This window comes from Leptodactylus fuscus, chromosome 4, assembly GCF_031893055.1.
Source record: "Leptodactylus fuscus isolate aLepFus1 chromosome 4, aLepFus1.hap2, whole genome shotgun sequence".
NCBI classification, from domain to species: domain Eukaryota; kingdom Metazoa; phylum Chordata; class Amphibia; order Anura; family Leptodactylidae; genus Leptodactylus; species Leptodactylus fuscus.
The window spans coordinates 25567697-25587062 of NC_134268.1; the positions used below are offsets into that span (position 1 = coordinate 25567697).

Sequence of the window (19366 nt, forward strand, 5' to 3'; positions counted from 1 at the left end):
AACTCGACCAATCAGCGCTGGCTCTGCTGGAGGAGGCGGAGTCTAAGGTCGGACCTGAATGGAGACTGGTGTGGAGCGATCTTAGACTCCGCCTCCTCCAGCAGAGCCAGCGCTGATTGGCCGAATTCCGTACTCTGGCCAATCAGCACTGGCTAATGCATTGTATTGGCGTGATGAAGCAGTGCTGAATGTGTGTGCTTAGCACACACATTCAGCTCTACTTCATCGGGCTAATAGAATGCATTGGCCAGCGCTGATTGGCCGAATTCCGTACTCTGGCCAATCAGTGCTGGCCAATGCATTCTATTAGCTTGATGAAGCAGAGTGTGCACAAGGGTTCAAGCGCACCCTCGGCTCTGATGTAGGAGAGCCGAGGGTGCACTTGAACCCTTGTGCACCCTCAGCTCTGCTACATCAGAGCCGAGGGTGCGCTTGAACCCTTGTGCACACTCTGCTTCATCAAGCTAATAGAATGCATTGGCCAGCGCTGATTGGCCAATGTATTCTATTAGCCTGATGAAGTAGAGCTGAATGTGTGTGCTAAGCACACACATTCAGCTCTACTTCATCGGGCTAATAGAATGCATTGGCCAGCGCTGATTGGCCAGAGTACGGAACTCGACCAATCAGCGCTGGCTCTGCTGGAGGAGGCGGAGTCTAAGATCGCTCCACACCAGTCTCCATTCAGGTCCGACCTTAGACTCCGCCTCCTCCAGCAGAGCCAGCGCTGATTGGCCGAATTCCGTACTCTGGCCAATCAGCACTGGCTAATGCATTGTATTGGCTTGATGAAGCAGTGCTGAATGTGTGTGCTTAGCACACACATTCAGCTCTACTTCATCGGGCTAATAGAATGCATTGGCCAATCAGCGCTGGCCAATGCATTCTATTAGCGTGAACTGAGTTTGCACAGGGGTTCTAGTGCACCCTCGGCTCTGCTACATCAGATTGCTACATCTGATGTAGCAGTGCCGAGTGTGCATCAGATGTGTAGTTGAGCAAAACTGACTCAGCACTGCTAAGTATGCATTCGCATAGGAATGCATTGGCCAGCCTTCGGCCAATCAGCGCTGGCTCTGCCGGAGGAGGCGGAGTCTAAGGTCGGACCTGAATGGAGACTGGTGTGGAGCGACCTTAGACTCCGCCTCCTCCAGCAGAGCCAGCGCTGATTGGCCGAATTCCGTACTCTGGCCAATCAGCACTGGCTAATGCATTGTATTGGCTTGATGAAGCAGTGCTGAATGTGTGTGCTTAGCACACACATTCAGCTCTACTTCATCGGGCTAATAGAATGCATTGGCCAATCAGCGCTGGCCAATGCATTCTATTAGCGTGAACTGAGTTTGCACAGGGGTTCTAGTGCACCCTCGGCTCTGCTACATCAGATTGCTACATCTGATGTAGCAGTGCCGAGTGTGCATCAGATGTGTAGTTGAGCAAAACTGACTCAGCACTGCTAAGTCTCTGCATTCGCATAGGAATGCATTGGCCAGCCTTCGGCCAATCAGCGCTGGCTCTGCCGGAGGAGGCGGAGTCTAAGGTCGGACCTGAATGGAGACTGGTGTGGAGCGATCTTAGACTCCGCCTCCTCCAGCAGAGCCAGCGCTGATTGGTCGAGTTCCGTACTCTGGCCAATCAGCGCTGGCCAATGCATTCTATTAGCCCGATGAAGTAGAGCTGAATGTGTGTGCTTAGCACACACATTCAGCTCTACTTCATCAGGCTAATAGAATACATTGGCCAATCAGCGCTGGCCAATGCATTCTATTAGCTTGATGAAGCAGAGTGTGCACAAGGGTTCAAGCGCACCCTCGGCTCTGATGTAGCAGAGCTGAGGGTGCACAAGGGTTCAAGTGCACCCTCGGCTCTCCTACATCAGAGCCGAGGGTGCGCTTGAACCCTTGTGCAGCCTCGGCTCTGCTACATCAGAGCCGAGGGTGCGCTTGAACCCTTGTGCACACTCTGCTTCATCAAGCTAATAGAATGCATTGGCCAGCACTGATTGGCCAGAGTACGGAATTCGGCCAATCAGCGCTGGCCAATGCATCCCTATGGGAAAAAGTTTATCTCACAAAAATCACAATTACACACCCGATAGAGCCCCAAAAAGTTATTTTTAATAACATTCCCCCCTAAATAAAGGTTATCCCTAGCTATCCCTGCCTGTACAGCTATCCCTGTCTCATAGTCACAAAGTTCACATTCTCATATGACCCGGATTTGAAATCCACTATTCGTCTAAAATGGAGGTCACCTGATTTCGGCAGCCAATGACTTTTTCCAATTTTTTTCAATGCCCCCAGTGTCGTAGTTCCTGTCCCACCTCCCCTGCGCTGTTATTGGTGCAAAAAAGGCGCCAGGGAAGGTGGGAGGGGAATCGAATTTTGGCGCACTTTACCACGTGGTGTTCGATTCGATTCGAACATGGCGAACACCCTGATATCCGATCGAACATGTGTTCGATAGAACACTGTTCGCTCATCTCTAATGGTTACCTAACGAAACCACATGGACCCCATAGACTATAATGAGATCCGTGCGGTTTCTGCTTGGTTTCTGCATGAAACATGCAGAGAGAAAATTGCTGCTTTCATTCCATGGAGTCCACACGATTCGCAGGTAACCAGTTTTTAATGCATATAGGTTTCCGTTTGAAGGGTCCCCAACCAGACTCCCCAAACGGAAATCCGAACGCATATCGAACAATAAGAGGTTGCTCAGAGCAACTATTTTGACAAACCTTATTTATGAGACTTCCTAGCAGAATTGTAGCCATATTAGACAACTGTGTAACCACTACTGGTGGGCTGTTTAACCATGCTGAAATGGAGCGATACAATGTAACTCTTGCAATGCTGCTCATCTTAATATTTTGCATTGTTTATTGTTACTTAATTCTATATTGTCTGTATTTTGCGCAGGGACATTCTCACATCACATGTATGCCTGGCCCTGTAAGAAGATGGAACTACCCAATTCCCATATGCATTGGTAGGTGTTCCTTAAAGTTACTAAAAATGTTAATGTGGTCAATTGTTTAAAAATGTAAGCCCATCAGGTATTTATTAAAATGATTTTAAAGCAAAAGGATTCCCCACACCACTGTCATTGGCATTTCTTCCAAACTTCTTAGGATACCTTATCTACAGCAAAACAGGACTGTATACTACTACAGCATTGTTGGACTGCAAAGTGGAGATGGATTTTTCACCCTTGTAGTCTAATTAATAAATTAGTTTTAGATTAAAATATGGACAAAAATAGCCCATTAAAAATATGGAGTTGTGTGTTTATCCATTGGATTCATTGTTCCAAATACGGTATGAGTGTGTGTGTGTGTGGGGGGGGGGGGGGCGGCAGATGTTACAAAAAAACCTCTGCCAAATGTGGATTTTTCACTGTTATGTGCATGAGACTTGTAGACGAATTTATGAAATGGACATACCATAGCCTAGTTGACGCAGCTCATATTTCTAATTGTACTATACTTAGTCTGATGAAATGATTGACAATTGGATATTATTCTCCTCCAGCACAGTGTGGTGGAGCCATGACTGACTTCAGTGGGGTAATACTCAGCCCTGGATTTCCAGGAAACTACCCAAGTAGTTTGGATTGCACATGGACGATAAAATTACCTATTGGCTTTGGTAAGTAATTTGTTTTTGTGCCATCAATTACATTTCTTGATAATTTATATACCCATTTGCTTATGAAACTTCAAGTTCAGAGCTCAGTGGGCATTACCTATAAAACTTCAAGTTCAGAGCTCAGTGAGCATTACCTGTGAAGCTTCAAGTTCAGAGCTCAGTGGTCATTACCTGTGAAGCTTCAAGTTCAGAGCTCAGTGAGCATTACCTGTGAAGCTTCAAGTTCAGAGCTCAGTGGTCATTACCTGTGAAGCTTCAAGTTCAGAGCTCAGTGGGCATTACCTGTGAAGCTTCAAGTTCAGAGCTCAGTGGGCATTACCTATAAAGCTTCAAGTTCAGAGCTCAGTGGGCATTACCTGTGAAGCTTCAAGTTCAGAGCTCAGTGGGCATTACCTATAAAGCTTCAAGTTCAGAGCTCAGTGGGCATTACCTATGAAGCTTCAATTTCAGAGCTCAGTGAGCATTACCTTTGAAGCATGCCCTACTCTCATCTCTCAGTGTTGTAGTTTAAATGCCTGTGTATCATCCTCATCTTCTTCTATACTGTCGTTGGCCTGCAAGATGGGATTTTTGGGCAAAAATTTCAGATATTTATACAAATATGAATTAGAGTGAGTGGACACACAGCTTTAGAATCAGACAGCAGAAGGGCTATTTATTGACTATATCCATGAAAATGGTTAAACTGGTGCACATATGCCTATATATATTTTCACTAAGGCTATTTGCTTCAATTTAAGCAAAGAAAAGGTATTCTCATCCTGACTTCATTTAGGATATACAACACAATATTATAGTCTTTAGCGGCCTGACCTCTGGGAACCCTGTTGATCCCAAGAACAAAATAATTGAGGTCACTTTGGCTTTTTCCCTGCACAGCCACACTCCTGTTCACCCACTATGCATTAAACTGCTGCACAACAACTTGTATATGTTGGTCTCTGCATCTGGATTATCCAAAAGTTATTGTTATCCTATTTTTAGTTATTTTATAGTAATTTGTGCAAAAACAGAGTAGGAACAAACATAGCTTCCAGGTGGGTTGTCACCTAGCTTACTCAATGCTCTCAGTATAATAGGGGACAAGAGTATATTTACTAACTCTGTATATAGCTGTGACAACTTTATAGTCGTATAAATCTGTGACAACTCATGCGGGAGCTAGAATTATGGCTATACTGGTTGTGATCCAACCTCGCAGACACAGTTATAGCACACACCTGAATATAATCTTAATAAAACTCAACATCAGAGGGAAATTCAAGGATTTTTATTTACTTTTCATCTGGGCACTTTATGGTTTCATGGGCACAACTGCATGACAGCTCCTTATCTGTTCCAATTGATACAAACATGAAGCTATCTCACAGTGGTAATGTAATCCTTCAGAGGATTGGATAACTATTCCACACTTTAAAAGTACCATTTTTGTTGTTTTTTTTTGGTTTTTTTTACACACAATCTTCCATTTTCCACTGGATTTGGAATGGATACCCATTGTCCCAGTGTGGGTGCCCATTGTCCCAGTATGGATACCCATTTTCCCAGTATAGACACCCATTTTCCCAATATGGCTACCCATTGTCCCAGTATAGATAACCATTGTCCAGTATGGATACCTATTGTCCCAGTATGGATACCCATTGTCCCAGTATGGCTATCCATTGCCCCAGTATAGATACATATTGTCCCAGTATGGATACCCATTGTTCCAGTATAGATACCCATTGTCCCAGTATGGATACCCATTTTCGCAGTATGAATACCCATTTCCCAGTATGGATATCCATTTTCCCAGTATGAATACCTATTGTCCAAGTATGGATACCCATTTTCCCAGTATGGATGCCCATTGTCCCAGTATGGATACCCATTTTCCCACTATGGATACCCATTGTCCCAGTATGGATACCCATTTTCCAAGTATGGATACCTTTGTCCCAGTAGAAGGCAACATACACTGAATAATCATCTACAATGTATATGAATAAAAGTAAAACATTTTTGCACATTTTTTAACACACTTTTCCAAAGGGTACACAATTGTCACCCATTTGGAATTCATAGAGTACTTGTACCTAATATGAAACGTGTTCACTTCTATACAGAATGATAATCACTACCAATTTTTCATATGAATGTTCACATTAGGTCTCATGTTTGTCATCTTTAAAGGTGTTTATGGTGATTAGCAAACTAATTCATAATGAGTTTGTTTCATGACAAATTTTCCAAAAATGTTGGGTTCAGTTTGGCCAAAAGATTTTGTGGTTCACTCTGGGGTCTCTTAAGTAACCCAGAGTATAATAATCTGAGGCCCAGGAGAGTCGATTTAATAAACCACAATAATCACCCTCAACACTCTTGGAGTCCATTGTATCATCTCATCTCTGTGTTTTTTGGTAACATCAGTGGATCCATCTCTTTAAGACCTGTGATTAGAACTTAGTGCTCAGGTGGGTTGCATCATCTTCATAATGCTGGTATCATAGCAGATTCCCCAGGGCTCCTGACATCACTCAGGGGGCTTGAAGAAACCCAGAGAATTCCTGGGAAATAAAACCGGATAACTTGAGGGAGGCTTGGAGAGGTGAGGGAAAGTGATTGAGATTTTTCTAAGCTTGCCCTGGACTTCTGATTCTTCTACTTAGACCCCAGATTATAATAATAGCACTTTTGTTTCGGACCAAGCAAGTTCATTCCTAAGCAAAACTGACGGGTGTACCTCCTAAGGGTATATTCGGAACTTACGCACAGGCTAGCCTCGAAGTGATGCCGAGGCAGTGCATCAACATTCTGTTACGGAATCCTGCTCCTGATTAGGCCCAGTTTAATGAGCTCGATCAGGAGGGTGTCTTGAGCTGCGGACCCCACAGCTGAATCAGCCACGGAATCCACGGCAAGATCAAGCAAGGACTCTTCTTTTTTGTGTCCTATTGCAACCTCTGCTTCTCATTGAAGACAACAGGAGATGGGTTCCAGAAGAGCTCTACTTCAGATCCCCCCCCCCCCCAAATTCCTTTATGTGAACACACCCTTAGTAGTCCTTTTGTGAGGTTCGCTCATCCTTCTTCTTTCCTATCAGTATGTCATTATAGAATAGGAGGAAATCCACACAACCATAGGGAGAATATACAAACTCCTTGCAGATGTTGCTCCTGGTGGGAATTGAACCCAAGACTCCAGCGCTGCAAGGCTGCAGTTCTAACCACTGAGCCACTGTGTTGCCGTCCTTCTTCTTGTATGCCTAGCATGTGTTGGCATGTAGCCAAGTTAATGTTTCAGCATTTTTCTTGTATACTATACAGTAATGTCTTAATATTTCCTTGTAATTAGACCCATATAATCTCAGCTATCCTCACTAGAAAAAGGAGGACACAGTCCATGAAAACAGCAGAAGTGCAATAAACAGCTGGAAGTGCGTTTTACATCTGCTGTTTTAATTAAATGTATCGTTAGGTAAAGTAATGTACGTGATTTATCTTATCAGGTGTGCATCTACAATTTGTCAATTTCTCCACTGAAACAATACACGACTACCTGGAGGTACGGAGCGGACCTGCAGACACGGGCTCTGTAATTGGCAGGTTAAGTGGTCCTCAGGTCCCTGCTTCGCTGTTCAGCACTACTCATGAGACCAGCTTGTATTTCCATAGTGATTATTCGCAGAACAAACAGGGATTTCACATCATTTATCAAGGTAAGCAACACACTTTGCTATTCTAATGCAATCAATAAAAAGTTTTTAAAATGTGCATTTAGTAACTTTGTGTGCAGTTAGTACGTCTATTTATAACCCGGCTACAAGTCTGACAGCCAAAGTGCTTGGGGATTTTTTGTGTAGATAAAAAAGAGAGGAGAAGATCTATCTGGGCTCATAGTGAAGTAAAAAGTTTGTTCTGAAAAAGTTAAAAAGTAAATAAATAAAAAATGGTCAGACCTATTCAATGGACCCAAAACATAGAATTTCAAAATATTTTGTTGTTTTTGTTTTGCTTTTATATGACACACAAATAGAATTTGTTTTTGTTTTTTTTAACTTATTCATTCATATAATTGTATGGGGGCTTATTTTTTGTGGGACAAATTTTACTTCATAGTGGCAACATTTAGGCCGGGTTCACACAGGTTTTTTTCGGACCGGAACCTGAAGTGGAGGCTGCCTCAGGTTCCGCTCCAAAATACTGGTAGTTGTGACTGGATGCCACTGCAGTGCACTGGCATCCAGTCGCCACTCCGCTCTGGATTAGGCCCAAATGAATGAGCCTAGTCAGGAAGAGAGAGTGTCTTCAGACGGAGTCACAAGGCGACTCTGCTTGAAGAATGAGCACGTCTGTTTTTTTTCCCCGGAGCTGGAACAAACCGCTCTCAGAAAAAAGAACTGACCCGCTTCCATTGATTTCAATTGGAGACGGCATTTTGGATACGACTAGAGATGAGCGAGTAGTACTCGATCGAGTAGGTATTCGATTGAATACTACGGTATTCGAAATACTCGTACTCGATCGAGTACCACTCGCTGTTCGAATGTAAAAGTTTGATGCAGAACCAGCATTGATTGGCCGAATGCTATACAGTCGGCCAATCAACGCTGGTTCTTCTCCTACCTTTAGAAGTCTTCTCCATGCAGCGTCCCTGCGGCGTCTTCCGGCTCTTCATTCACTCTGCCAGGCATCGGGCCTGGGCAGAGCCGACTGCGCATGTCTGCTTGTAATGCGATGCCTGGCAGAGTGAATAAAGAGCCGGAAGACGCCGCGGGGACGCTGCAAGGAGAAGACTTCTCGGAGGATCCAGCCCGACCCTCACTCGTGGACTTGGTAAGTATAATTTGATCGAACGTTGGCTACCCCTGAAATGAGCATTTTCCCCCCATAGACTATAATAGGGTTCGATATTCGATTCGAGTAGTCAAATATTGAGGGGCTACTCAAAACAAATATCAAACCTTGAACATTTTACTGTTCGCTCATCTCTAGATACGACCTCAAAATCCTGACCAAAATATCCCGTGTAAACTCAGCCTTAATGTTCCATACAAAGCTGAGAAAAAATCTGACTTACAGGTTATTTTTCTATGGTTCAGTACGCAGTATATATGATATGTCAACACTATTTAGCAGATCAGTACAATCGCAGTGATACCAAAAATATCTGTAGATTTTTTGTGTGTGTTTTAATGCCACCAAATTTCAAACTTCGAAACATAAAAAAAAACTTCTTTACATTACCATGTTGTAACGCTCAGAATTTTTTTTTGTATAACAAGTTGTATAAGGTGTCTTTGTTGCTGGACAAAATGTTGTTTTTATTGAAACAATTTTGGGGTGAGTCTGATATTTTGGTTATTTTCCATTCAATTTTGTTAGGAAAGGAATTGACGGAAAAATGGTGATTCAGTATTTAGGTTTTTTTTTTTTTCCTTTTTGATATTTTTTATGGTATGGACATTTTCAGACAAGGCAATGCCTAATATGTTTTTGTTTATTTGTGTTTACTTCTATTTCTATGTGATCTTGATCATTTTTAAGGTTTTGTATAAATAGAACTTGATCCAATTTTTTTTCCCGCAAATTGAAATACATGGGGATAAAGGGAAAAATGGATCTTATAGTGCTTGTGTGAAGTCACCTTCACATATTGGCAGATGTATTAACCCTTTTTTGGCTCACATAATAAATGTTGAGTTCCGTAGCCCAGAATGCTACCAGGTGTATTTAGACCTTTGGGTGACAGTCACATTGAGCCCATTGTCTTCACTTGACCCTTATTTTAACAAGCATAACTCAATCTACACATATTGCCAAGTCCCCTGCCTCTTCCAAGCCCAGTGAGCCCTGGTATATGTCCTTTTTTGTTGCTTTGTCCATGTGTCTTACGTAACATTGGCACAAATATCTTCTCTCCCTGCTAAATGACGGCCAGATCATTTTATATGTCTCCTTTTTTATCTTTTTCTTTGGGCTTCACATAGCCTGGAATAAAAGGTGTAAGATTTTGCAAAATGCTGTCTATGGTTGCTTATTCTATATGATACATGACCAACCCCACATGTATGATGTGAATTACAGTTTATTAAGTAAACTATATTGTGATTGTATGTTCTTTTTCTGTTGTGGGAAATTGGAGTCCATAAAGAGGTATTCTGGTTTGCATGAACGTATTTGGCTGTAAGTGTATATACAGTATTACTACAGCATTGTCTCATCATGTATGTGGAGAAGAAAATCTTGTATATTTCTTGTTGTGTCTCCTTTGTTTGGCAGCCATGTTACAAATCACCCAGCCATGTAACTGCACAAAGTGAAATAGTCACAATAAAGCCATCCCCTATGTAGTTTCCCTTGGAAATAGGACAGAGACCCAGTGGGCGGACACGGGTGTGTGTGAACGCCCCCTTCGTTGTGGCATAGATGTTTCCAGTATGCCAAGAAAACACATGTATGTTACCCAGTTACTTACTGAATACAAAACGTGACATTTAACATGACTGACACCATGTTTAGTCCTATTCTGTTAACTCATGGATGCAGTACGCAAGATTTATCCATTGGCCATAAATAGAACTCTGCACTGATATTTTCAATGCGTTATGACCGGGTATTCCATGGGAAATAGGTTCCTTAGCCTACATGCGGATTCGGAAACCATAGATTGCATCTAACTTTTTTGCACTCAATGCACAGAGCTGGAAGCAGATGGGTCAAGGCAACGTCCTTCTGGCTTTGTACACTGCTCAATGAATAGTTGATTGTGCGGGGATCGATTGTTGGTCCCTACAATCTATATTAATGGCTTATCCAAAGGATAGTTCATTAATATAAGGTCTTGTGTAATACCCTGCAACTCCCAAATAAACGGCGGATATTTGGAATTTACTGTACATGTATATTAGAAAACTGCATGATATCCCATTCCATAGACAAATACATTTATATTAAAAGTGGAATACCCCTGTAATAATTTTAGGATAGGTAAGGCGGACACCTCCATATTGAGATGGAATACAAGATATAAAATTTGGGGTTATCAAGATCAGTAAAAGTTGGAATTTCCTGGAAATAAACACTTGGTCCTCCTGGTGGATGCGAAAGGTCCATCATAAAAAACATGAGCATGTGTGGTCCCAATGGACAGAGATCACCAAATCACTGGCTTATGGATGAGAAGATACTTGAAGTAGCGATATAGCGGTTGATATATTCTCATTTCCAGCCCTGAGCCTAATATTCCCTCATCTCTGCAGTGACAACTGGTTGGTAGCCTTTGTTTGTCTAAGTAACATTCACCTGTGGATAGAACTGTGTCATAAATCCTGATTGTCTCATAAAACATATTCTTAGACATTGGCTCATGCGTTGTCACATACTAGTGAAGACATCTGGGTATGACATGAAGATGTACATTGCCTGTGACAGCTTGACGTTTTCCCAAATGAACTGCCGGAAAGTGTAACATACTAAGGAATATATAAAATCTCATCCCGGCTTCCTGTGATTTACTCTAAATAGACGTCAGCTAAAAGCTTTTTCTATTGCAGCAGTTTTCTTAGAATTCCTCTCCTAAAAGCATTATATTTTTTTTTTCAAAAATAAAACTAAAGGTTAGAAACCCAAATTTATGTTCTTTCAAAGGGCAAGAGTCTGAAATATATGTAGAACCTCCACTCTATATACAGCCCTATATAACTCCAAGGCACCTGAATGTACATATTCACTTTTCATCTCTTCAGAACAATACTGTACATTCTATGGGGGGAATATATATTCTTTAAATGGTATACTTTATTTTTTTGCTGCATAGTTTTTGCCTCCATGGACGGAATATCGTAATATAAACCTCAGATAAGATGTGGGGAAGGGAAACACTACTTCATATCTACTGACAGTAATTGTCATTTTGCAATGTAGCTATTTTTTTTTTTTTTATTAATTTTATTATTTTATAGTTCTGTACTTTCCCTTCTGGTTTACTTTTTTTTTTTTTTTTGCTAGTTTTCTTCCCTAGTCATCCATAGTATTGTGTGCTATTTCCTTCTTTCCTTCCCATCCTCTCTCCCTCTCTCCTTCTCTTCACTTCCTTCCTTCCTTCCTTCCTTCCTTCCTTCCTTCCTTCCTTCCTTCCTTCCTTCCCATCCTCCCTTCCTTCCCATCCATCCTTCCTTCCCTCCCATCCTCCCTCCCTTCCTTCCTTCCTTCCCACCCTCCCTCTCTCCTTCCCTTCTTCCTTCCTTCCCTCCTTCCCATCCTCCCTCTCTCCTTCCCTTCTTCCTTCCTTCTTCCCTCCCTCCCTTCCTTCCTTCCTTCCTTCCCATCCTCCCTCTTTCCTTCCCTCTTTCCTTCCCTCTTTCCTTCCCTTCTTCCTTCCTTCCTTCCTTCCTTCCTTCCTTCCTTCCTTCCTTCCTTCCTTCCTTCCTTCCCATCCTCCCTCTTTCCTTCCCTCCTTCCTTCCTTCCTTCCTTCCTTCCTTCCTTCCCATCCTCCCTCTTTCCTTCCCTTCTTCCTTCCTTCCTTCCTTCCTTCCTTCCTTCCTTCCTTCCTTCCTTCCTTCCCATCCTCCCTCTTTCCTTCCCTCCTTCCTTCCTTCCTTCCTTCCTTCCTTCCTTCCTATACTGTGATGTGCCATTAATGTGGCATACTATATATGAGGGATACTCAACTAGCGGATCACATTCTAAGCCCAGACCGCGACAGTCACTAGTCTGTACACCTGCCTTCCAGTTCTTCCATTAGGTTAGGGGCCCGGGAGAAACCTTCATCTACCGCGCGCTGCCCCCCAAGCCCTAATCCCTTGAACTAACAGCGACATGGATCGGTAGTCATACCTGCTGACTTCACATGTTGTACAGCCTGTAATAGAAGCCAATAAATGACAATCCTGTGAGACTTCAATAGGTTCCTGGCTATATTAGTAATAGATTGCTACTGAACCATCCCAAAATGCTAATGTCCGTTGGCTGCCGGGAAAATCGTGCCTATGTCAGCTTTGATCGAGTCATTAGGGGAGGTTAACTCCTGCAATTAGTGTTTGCATTGATCACAGGCATTGTTGCCATTTCTCTGCTATGTTATACAGCAGAGACCCGGTGGCTATGGCAGCCCTTAGCTCCAGGGCAGTCCCTGAATATTGTAGTATTCAAGGGATTTGAAACTTTATATATAGTTAAAACAAACTCTGAGACCCCTATTGCCATATAGTCAGACCTAAAAGCATGATGATATAACACTTAAAGAGGACCTTTCTCTATCTCTATTAACTCTAATTAATTGCATCCTATAACGAGCTTGGCTCCACTGATTCTGGCATAGCTGGAATTATTCCTCTAACACCTACCATTTCTTTTGTAAATTTCATTACCAAATATACTAATTAGGCTCTGAACTTTTTTTTTTTTTTTTTTTTTTTTTTTTTAATGTAGATTGTGAGTCCCACATAGAGCTCACAATGTACATTTTCCCTATCAGTATGTCTTTGGAATATGGGATGGAAATCCATGCAAATACAGGGAGAACATACAAACTCCTTGCAGATGGTTTTATGCCCTTGGCGGGATTTGAACACCATGATTCCAGCGCTGCAAGACTGCAGTGCTAACCACTGAGCCACTGTGTGGCCCCCAGGCTCTGAACTTTCACGTGGGTGGTCTTCAGCTGTCTACTTCAGTCAAAGACCTCCCACCTGACAATAGAAAGCCTGATTAGAATATTGGATGCTGAAAGTACCAGAAGCAATTGCTTGGGTATGGTAGGAGCTAGAGAAAAAATCCAACAGTTCTCAGATCAGTGGGGCAGCAAGTATTGGAGTGCACAATACTAATATTCTGTAACTTGAAATGGATTGATTTCAATTTCTGCTTATCTTAAGTGTATTTAGTAGTTAATCTTATATAGTAATGATAGCCCTTAGAGATGAGCGAAACTGTTCGGAACAGCCATTCCGAACAGCACTCTCACAGCACGCTCCCATAGAAATGAATGGAAGCGGCCGGCATGCGGGGGGTTAAGCGGCCGGCCGCCGGCAAAGCGTACGTGCCAGGTGCTTCCATTCATTTCTATGGGAGCGTGCTGTTCAGATCGGCTGATCCGAACAGTGTTCGCTCATCTCTAATAGCCCTTTCTGTATGAGCATTCACTAAAGGAACGACATCAGTCCTGGAGCTGGGCCACTTACTAGACTCATATGACCGAGAGGATCATGTATGTAAATGATCACTAACGTATATATAATAAATATAAGAATCTTACCCACTTATCATGCTTTTTTCCTTCTAAACTGACTTTCACTCTGAAATATCTGCTGATTTGCATTTTGCCCTAGCAGAAGCTTACAAACATCTCCAATAGAAGTCTATGGAGAGGAGACGGGAATAAATAGGAGGCCGTTGAAACAGCAATATACAGAAACACAGAATAGACTGTAAAGAGCTAAATACAAAGGTTTTTTTACATTTATATCCAGATTTTAGTATTTCTCTATGATCATTCTACAGTTTTGAGTGAGTAAGAGAGAGTTATGGAGCAGGTCCTCCTCTACCATTTGTATGTTGTCTATGGGACTCCTCATAGCAGCTAGTCTCTACCCATTCAAGGAGAACTACTAAAAAATGCTGAATTTATATAATGGCCAAAAATAGTTTTTGATCTACTCAATTTTTTTGGAAATACCCAATATGGTTGAATCCATAAAATCTAAGGTCTATCAATTTGCTCCGTACCATATCACCGTACCAATCGGCGCGCCTCCTCCTGCTCTTTGGGATTAGATAAGACTACAAGGCAGGTTTCCTCTAAATGATGTTTTTCTCCTTTTAATATAACAACAATTGATGCAAAATTTGCCAGTCATTTTCGAAAAAGGCATATCTAATGTACTCCGGGAGATGGTTTGGGATTAGGGGACAGTGACTGAGCTAACACGAAAGAAACATGCTCCAGTGTTTGCACAAAGTAATTTATTTGGCAGAATGAAATCATTAATTCTTGACAAAACAATTTAATACTATAATTGGAAGAAATTGCGAACTTTCAGCATTTCTATAAGAGCGGCTTTTTTTTTTTTGTAAGAACATCTCCCTAATACATCAAGAAATCGGGAGAAAAGGTTTAATTATGCCGAAAGGAGAAAGTTAATTCTGTCACTTAAAAAAAATATTCCCTGTAATAAAAAAAAGATAAGAAATGAACATTTGATGCATTGGCCGTACTGCTCGCATGGACGTCGAGTGAAGGTGGACGAATTTGTATTCCGGGATTGTATTCACTTAAATGGTATTTGGAAGCTTAGAAAGTGACAGGTTTAATCCAAACCTCTTCCCATTTATCAAAGTAATGTTTCCTCATTGGAAACTATGAATCTTGTGAAACATAACCCTTTCCAAAAACGTACAGATGTAGCCACCCTCAACTTGAATTTGCTGCACCCTGATAATTGACAATGAAAACTTTCCTTAGGATAGGTAATCCATTAAAGATCTTTGGGATCGGAGACCGGAGATCCCAGTGGATAAGCCGGTTGAAGCGGCAGCAGCTTCGTAGACCATGTGACATCACTTTCATCGGTTACATGACCTGATCGAAGCTTAGTCCCATTCAAATAGATTAGATCAGCTGGAATACCAAGCACAGCCTGTGTACAAATGTACGGCGCTCTGTTTGATAAGTACGACCAAATATTGCAGCCTCTTCAAACAGCTGATGGACCAAGGGAACCAGATACTGGACTCCTGCCAGTGGCGTAACTAGGAATGGTGGGGCCCCATGGTAAAGTTTTGACATGCCTTCCCCCAGCCAAAGACTCGACCAAGTGAAGCCCCCCCGAATACCCCTAACTGAAACACACACCCCCCCGCATTCCTGCATGCACTATTATGCCCTATAGTGGCCCATGTACCAAGTATTATGCCCCATAGTGGCCCCTGCACAAACCATTATGCCCCATTGTGGACACCCATGAACAAATATTATACTCCGGGTTCATTTCAGACCCCAGAGTATAATAATTGGAGACCCAGGGGAGGATAAAAACATAAACTATTACTTACCTCTCCGTGGCTCTGGTGCAGTCCCTGCAGATGTTGGCCATTTTCAATGACGTACGGGACATCACTTGAACCAGGGCTTGCGTCGCAATGCATAAGGACACAAGCCTGGCTCATGTGACATCAGGGATGTCACACAAATAGGCTTGAAGCCTTTCTGGAGCCAGGATAGGTAAGTAACCGTGTTTTTTATGTTTCCTCCACTCCCCTGGGTCTCTAATCATTAATCTATGGGTCTGAAAAGACCCCAGAGCATAATAATAGTATTTGTGGGGCCCACGGCATCTCTTACCAATTCCAGCTCCTGCTCACAGCCTCCACAGAAGGAGAAGCAACGGCAGTTATGAGCAGGAGTCAGGATCGGTAAGTCAAAGGCCTGTTTTCAGCTGTACTATTAATTTGTGTAAGATTGTTTAACAATAGAAGGTAGACATTCTTGATACCTTCTTCCACCACTAGGAGAGCATGCTAAAAACACATTCATAAAGCTGTCATTGACTTTAACAATGTTTTTTCTTTGAAACGTAGATTGTGAGCCCCATATAGGGATATATATATATATATATATATATATATATATATATATATATATATATATATGGATCACAATGTATATATTTTTCTTTTAAGTATGTCTTTGTAGAATGGGAGGAAATCCACGCAAACACAGGGAGAACATACAAACTCCTTGCAGATGTCGCTCCTGGCAGGATTCAAACCCAGGACTCAAGCACTGCAAGGCTAACCACTGAGCCACCGTGTTTCCCCTGACTTTAACAATTATTTCAGCTTGCAGTAATTTTACAGAGCTCCTCCTGAGTGGTTACTGCTAACACAAAAAATCATATATATATTACTTAATTTTCTGCGTGGAGGGAAATAGTGGATTTGGGGGTAAAAATTGAGCTTTACTCATATTAAAATTTATTATGATAGATAGATAGATAGATAGATAGATAGATAGATAGATAGATAGATAGACAGAAAAGAAAGAAGTATATGGAAGAGGTATCCAGCAGGTCAATGATACATGTATGATCACTGGGGGCTCCCCAGTCACTAGAGGGACCCTAGCCCCATTCCATTCAATGTTTATAAGGATGGCAGAGTTCTATTCATGCTCCTTCAGTGCAGGGGTTGGGGATAAGTGGGGGTCCCATCAGTCCAACCCACCCAGCAATCATACATTTATTCCCTACCCTAGAGAGAGGTAATGCTCTTCATTAGACAACCACTTTAATTACCATAGCAAGGTGTACAAATCCTTGTTATTCGCCCATACATTTTGGATATGGATTAGCCCTTCTCGTAAGCAAATTGCACCAAACGAGAAAACAATACGGGTTAATATAAATTTGCAGTCCTTATAACCCGGAGTTAAATAGCCTATTGTAAAATCCCATGAATTGCAGATGGAGTCAGGTGAAACACTTGGCAGGTTTCATTGGGATTCGCAAAGACACAATATTGTCCAGATGTCTGACATACAGCAAGCGGCCAAACTGCAAACAAAGGACATCTTACAACGGGTTCAGTCATCGCCTTTATATTCAATCTCCAAATATATTTCTGGACATTTCCATGGTCCAATCCTCCAGGCTGACTGTTATCTACTACATCACACCTCAATGCTATTCATAAGTCTGCCATAACTCGCCTGCACCTTTAACTTGACTCCTTGACTCGTGATTGGTTGTTTTATAGTTTATATTCATTATCTGTATCCATATATAATTCATTTCTCTGCATTTTTTTTTCAAACCTCTGTTATTCCTCCTGGCAATTTCTAAAGAGAACCTTTTACCACTTCCACCAACTCCTTGTATCCTTCGATAATTGCTGCTCTAGCATCCAACAACATTGCGGTTAGTTTGAGCACAGTTATGCTCTCTAATGCCAAGTGGGCGGTCCTTGTTTTTCTGCTCCAGCCTAGGACTACCCACCTGACAATAGAGAGTATAATTTTGTTCAATGTAACACGTATCCAGTTAGGACTAGAGAAAAAATTGCAACTGCAAATATAAGTCAAATGCATGGTAAATACATGCAATCCAACAAGTGAAACACAAGAAAATACATGATGAAAATCTATGAGCATAGTCCGGAAAACTGCTAGTGGTCTATGAATAATATCCCATCTACAATCAAACAAGCCGCCATAAGTAGATACAAGAACATAGAATACTTTTCTTACAGTGTAAGCTGTGAGATTTGCAGAATCCTCAGTCCTTTACACATAGCAACAACTTGCAGATATGTCCGTGCAGGCTGTGAGGAGACTCAACCCCTCCCCTCTCCATTCATTGGGATTAGAGATAAAAGTAGCACCCCTAGACTTACTGATATATGCAAGATGGAATGTTTCTAGGGACAGATGATCTTAGCAACTAAAAAGTGAACATGTATTGCAGTAAATCAACTCTGGGGACTCTTAAGACCTCAAAGTATAATAATTCTAGGCCTTGTAGAGGTAAAAATAGCCTTTTTTTTTGTCTTCCATGCGGTATCCGGCGCTCTCCAGTGACATCTTGTGCTCAAGCTCACTGCTGAGGCCTCAAAGGTTGCATGGGTATACTGAGCATTATGAAGTCATGACGTTCACCCTGCCTATGTCAACAGAGAGGCCCAATCACAGACCTCAGCAGTGACCCAGATGCATGATGTCACTAAGAAGGCCAAGAGAGAGCACCGGCCCAATGCTGCAATGAGGCCCAAAGAGGTGATGGAAAAGATTTTTTTTTTTTTTTTTTACACCTTCCTCGAGCCCCCAACTATTATACTCTGAGATCTCAAGAGACCCTCAGAATATAATAATTTAATTTCCGTTTCCGGAAAAGATTGAGATACCCGAGCCAACCGAACCCAAAACAAATCTCAGGAGGTTTGCACATCTCTAATGGATCCCATGAACTCGTAAGCGTTCTCATAGGTTTTGTCAAAGTGTCCGACATTTTGTAGAACATTTTTCTCCAATGAAGATGTGAACAGAGCCTTATACATGTCCTTATAATGATATAAAGATATAGCCAGAGGGTTGCCAGGAAAAATGTCTGGTTGCTGAGAGACAGGTGTCGGGGGATTTACATACAAGTCTGGGAAAAACAAATTGAACCATTTTCTTGGATACAATTATTAAAGGGAGTCTATCACTAGAACTAGGTTTGAGCGATCGTGTTCGGAAAAGATCGGATTCCGATCGGCGATTGAGAAAATTTCACGATCGCCATCAGAATTCCGAACACAATATTTTTAGGTGGCATCGACATCAGTGATTATTTCCCACAATGCTTTGCTACTGGCCAAGCATTGTGGGGAAAAGCTAACAATGTTAGCCTTCACACTGAGTATACCCTCCGCTCATTCTGAGTGGAGTGTATCCTCAGTATGAAGGCTCCGCTGCGGTTTCATAGGAATGAATGGAAGCAGCCGGAACACAGCCTTAACCCCCTGCGCACCGGCTGCGTCCATTCATTCTAATGGGAGACTAGCTATTATCTCTAGTAGCTACTTACCTGCAGAGATGGCTGGTCCGGTTCCCGGGCGTTCTCATTCTTCTTTGCCTCGCTGGCCCCGCCTCCCTGGTTAGGGTTTAAAGAGCTAGGAAGAAGGCGGGGCTTGTGGCTTAGGGGAGTGTGGGCGGGTACAGTGCGGGGAGACGTGACGTCTCCCCTCCCAGTACCCG

General features: G+C 42.3%; 1 protein-coding gene across 1 annotated transcript in view; it reads left to right on the forward strand.

Moving 5' to 3' along the window:
• The window catches only part of CSMD3 (CUB and Sushi multiple domains 3), a 1052627-nt gene that overhangs the window by 834003 nt on the left and 199258 nt on the right, over nt 1-19366 (forward strand). Inside the window, exons 40-42 of the mRNA XM_075270295.1 lie at nt 2922-2991; nt 3534-3650; nt 7141-7350. Coding sequence (XP_075126396.1) covers nt 2922-2991; nt 3534-3650; nt 7141-7350 — 397 coding nt within the window. The remainder of the gene's footprint in view (nt 1-2921; nt 2992-3533; nt 3651-7140; nt 7351-19366) is intronic.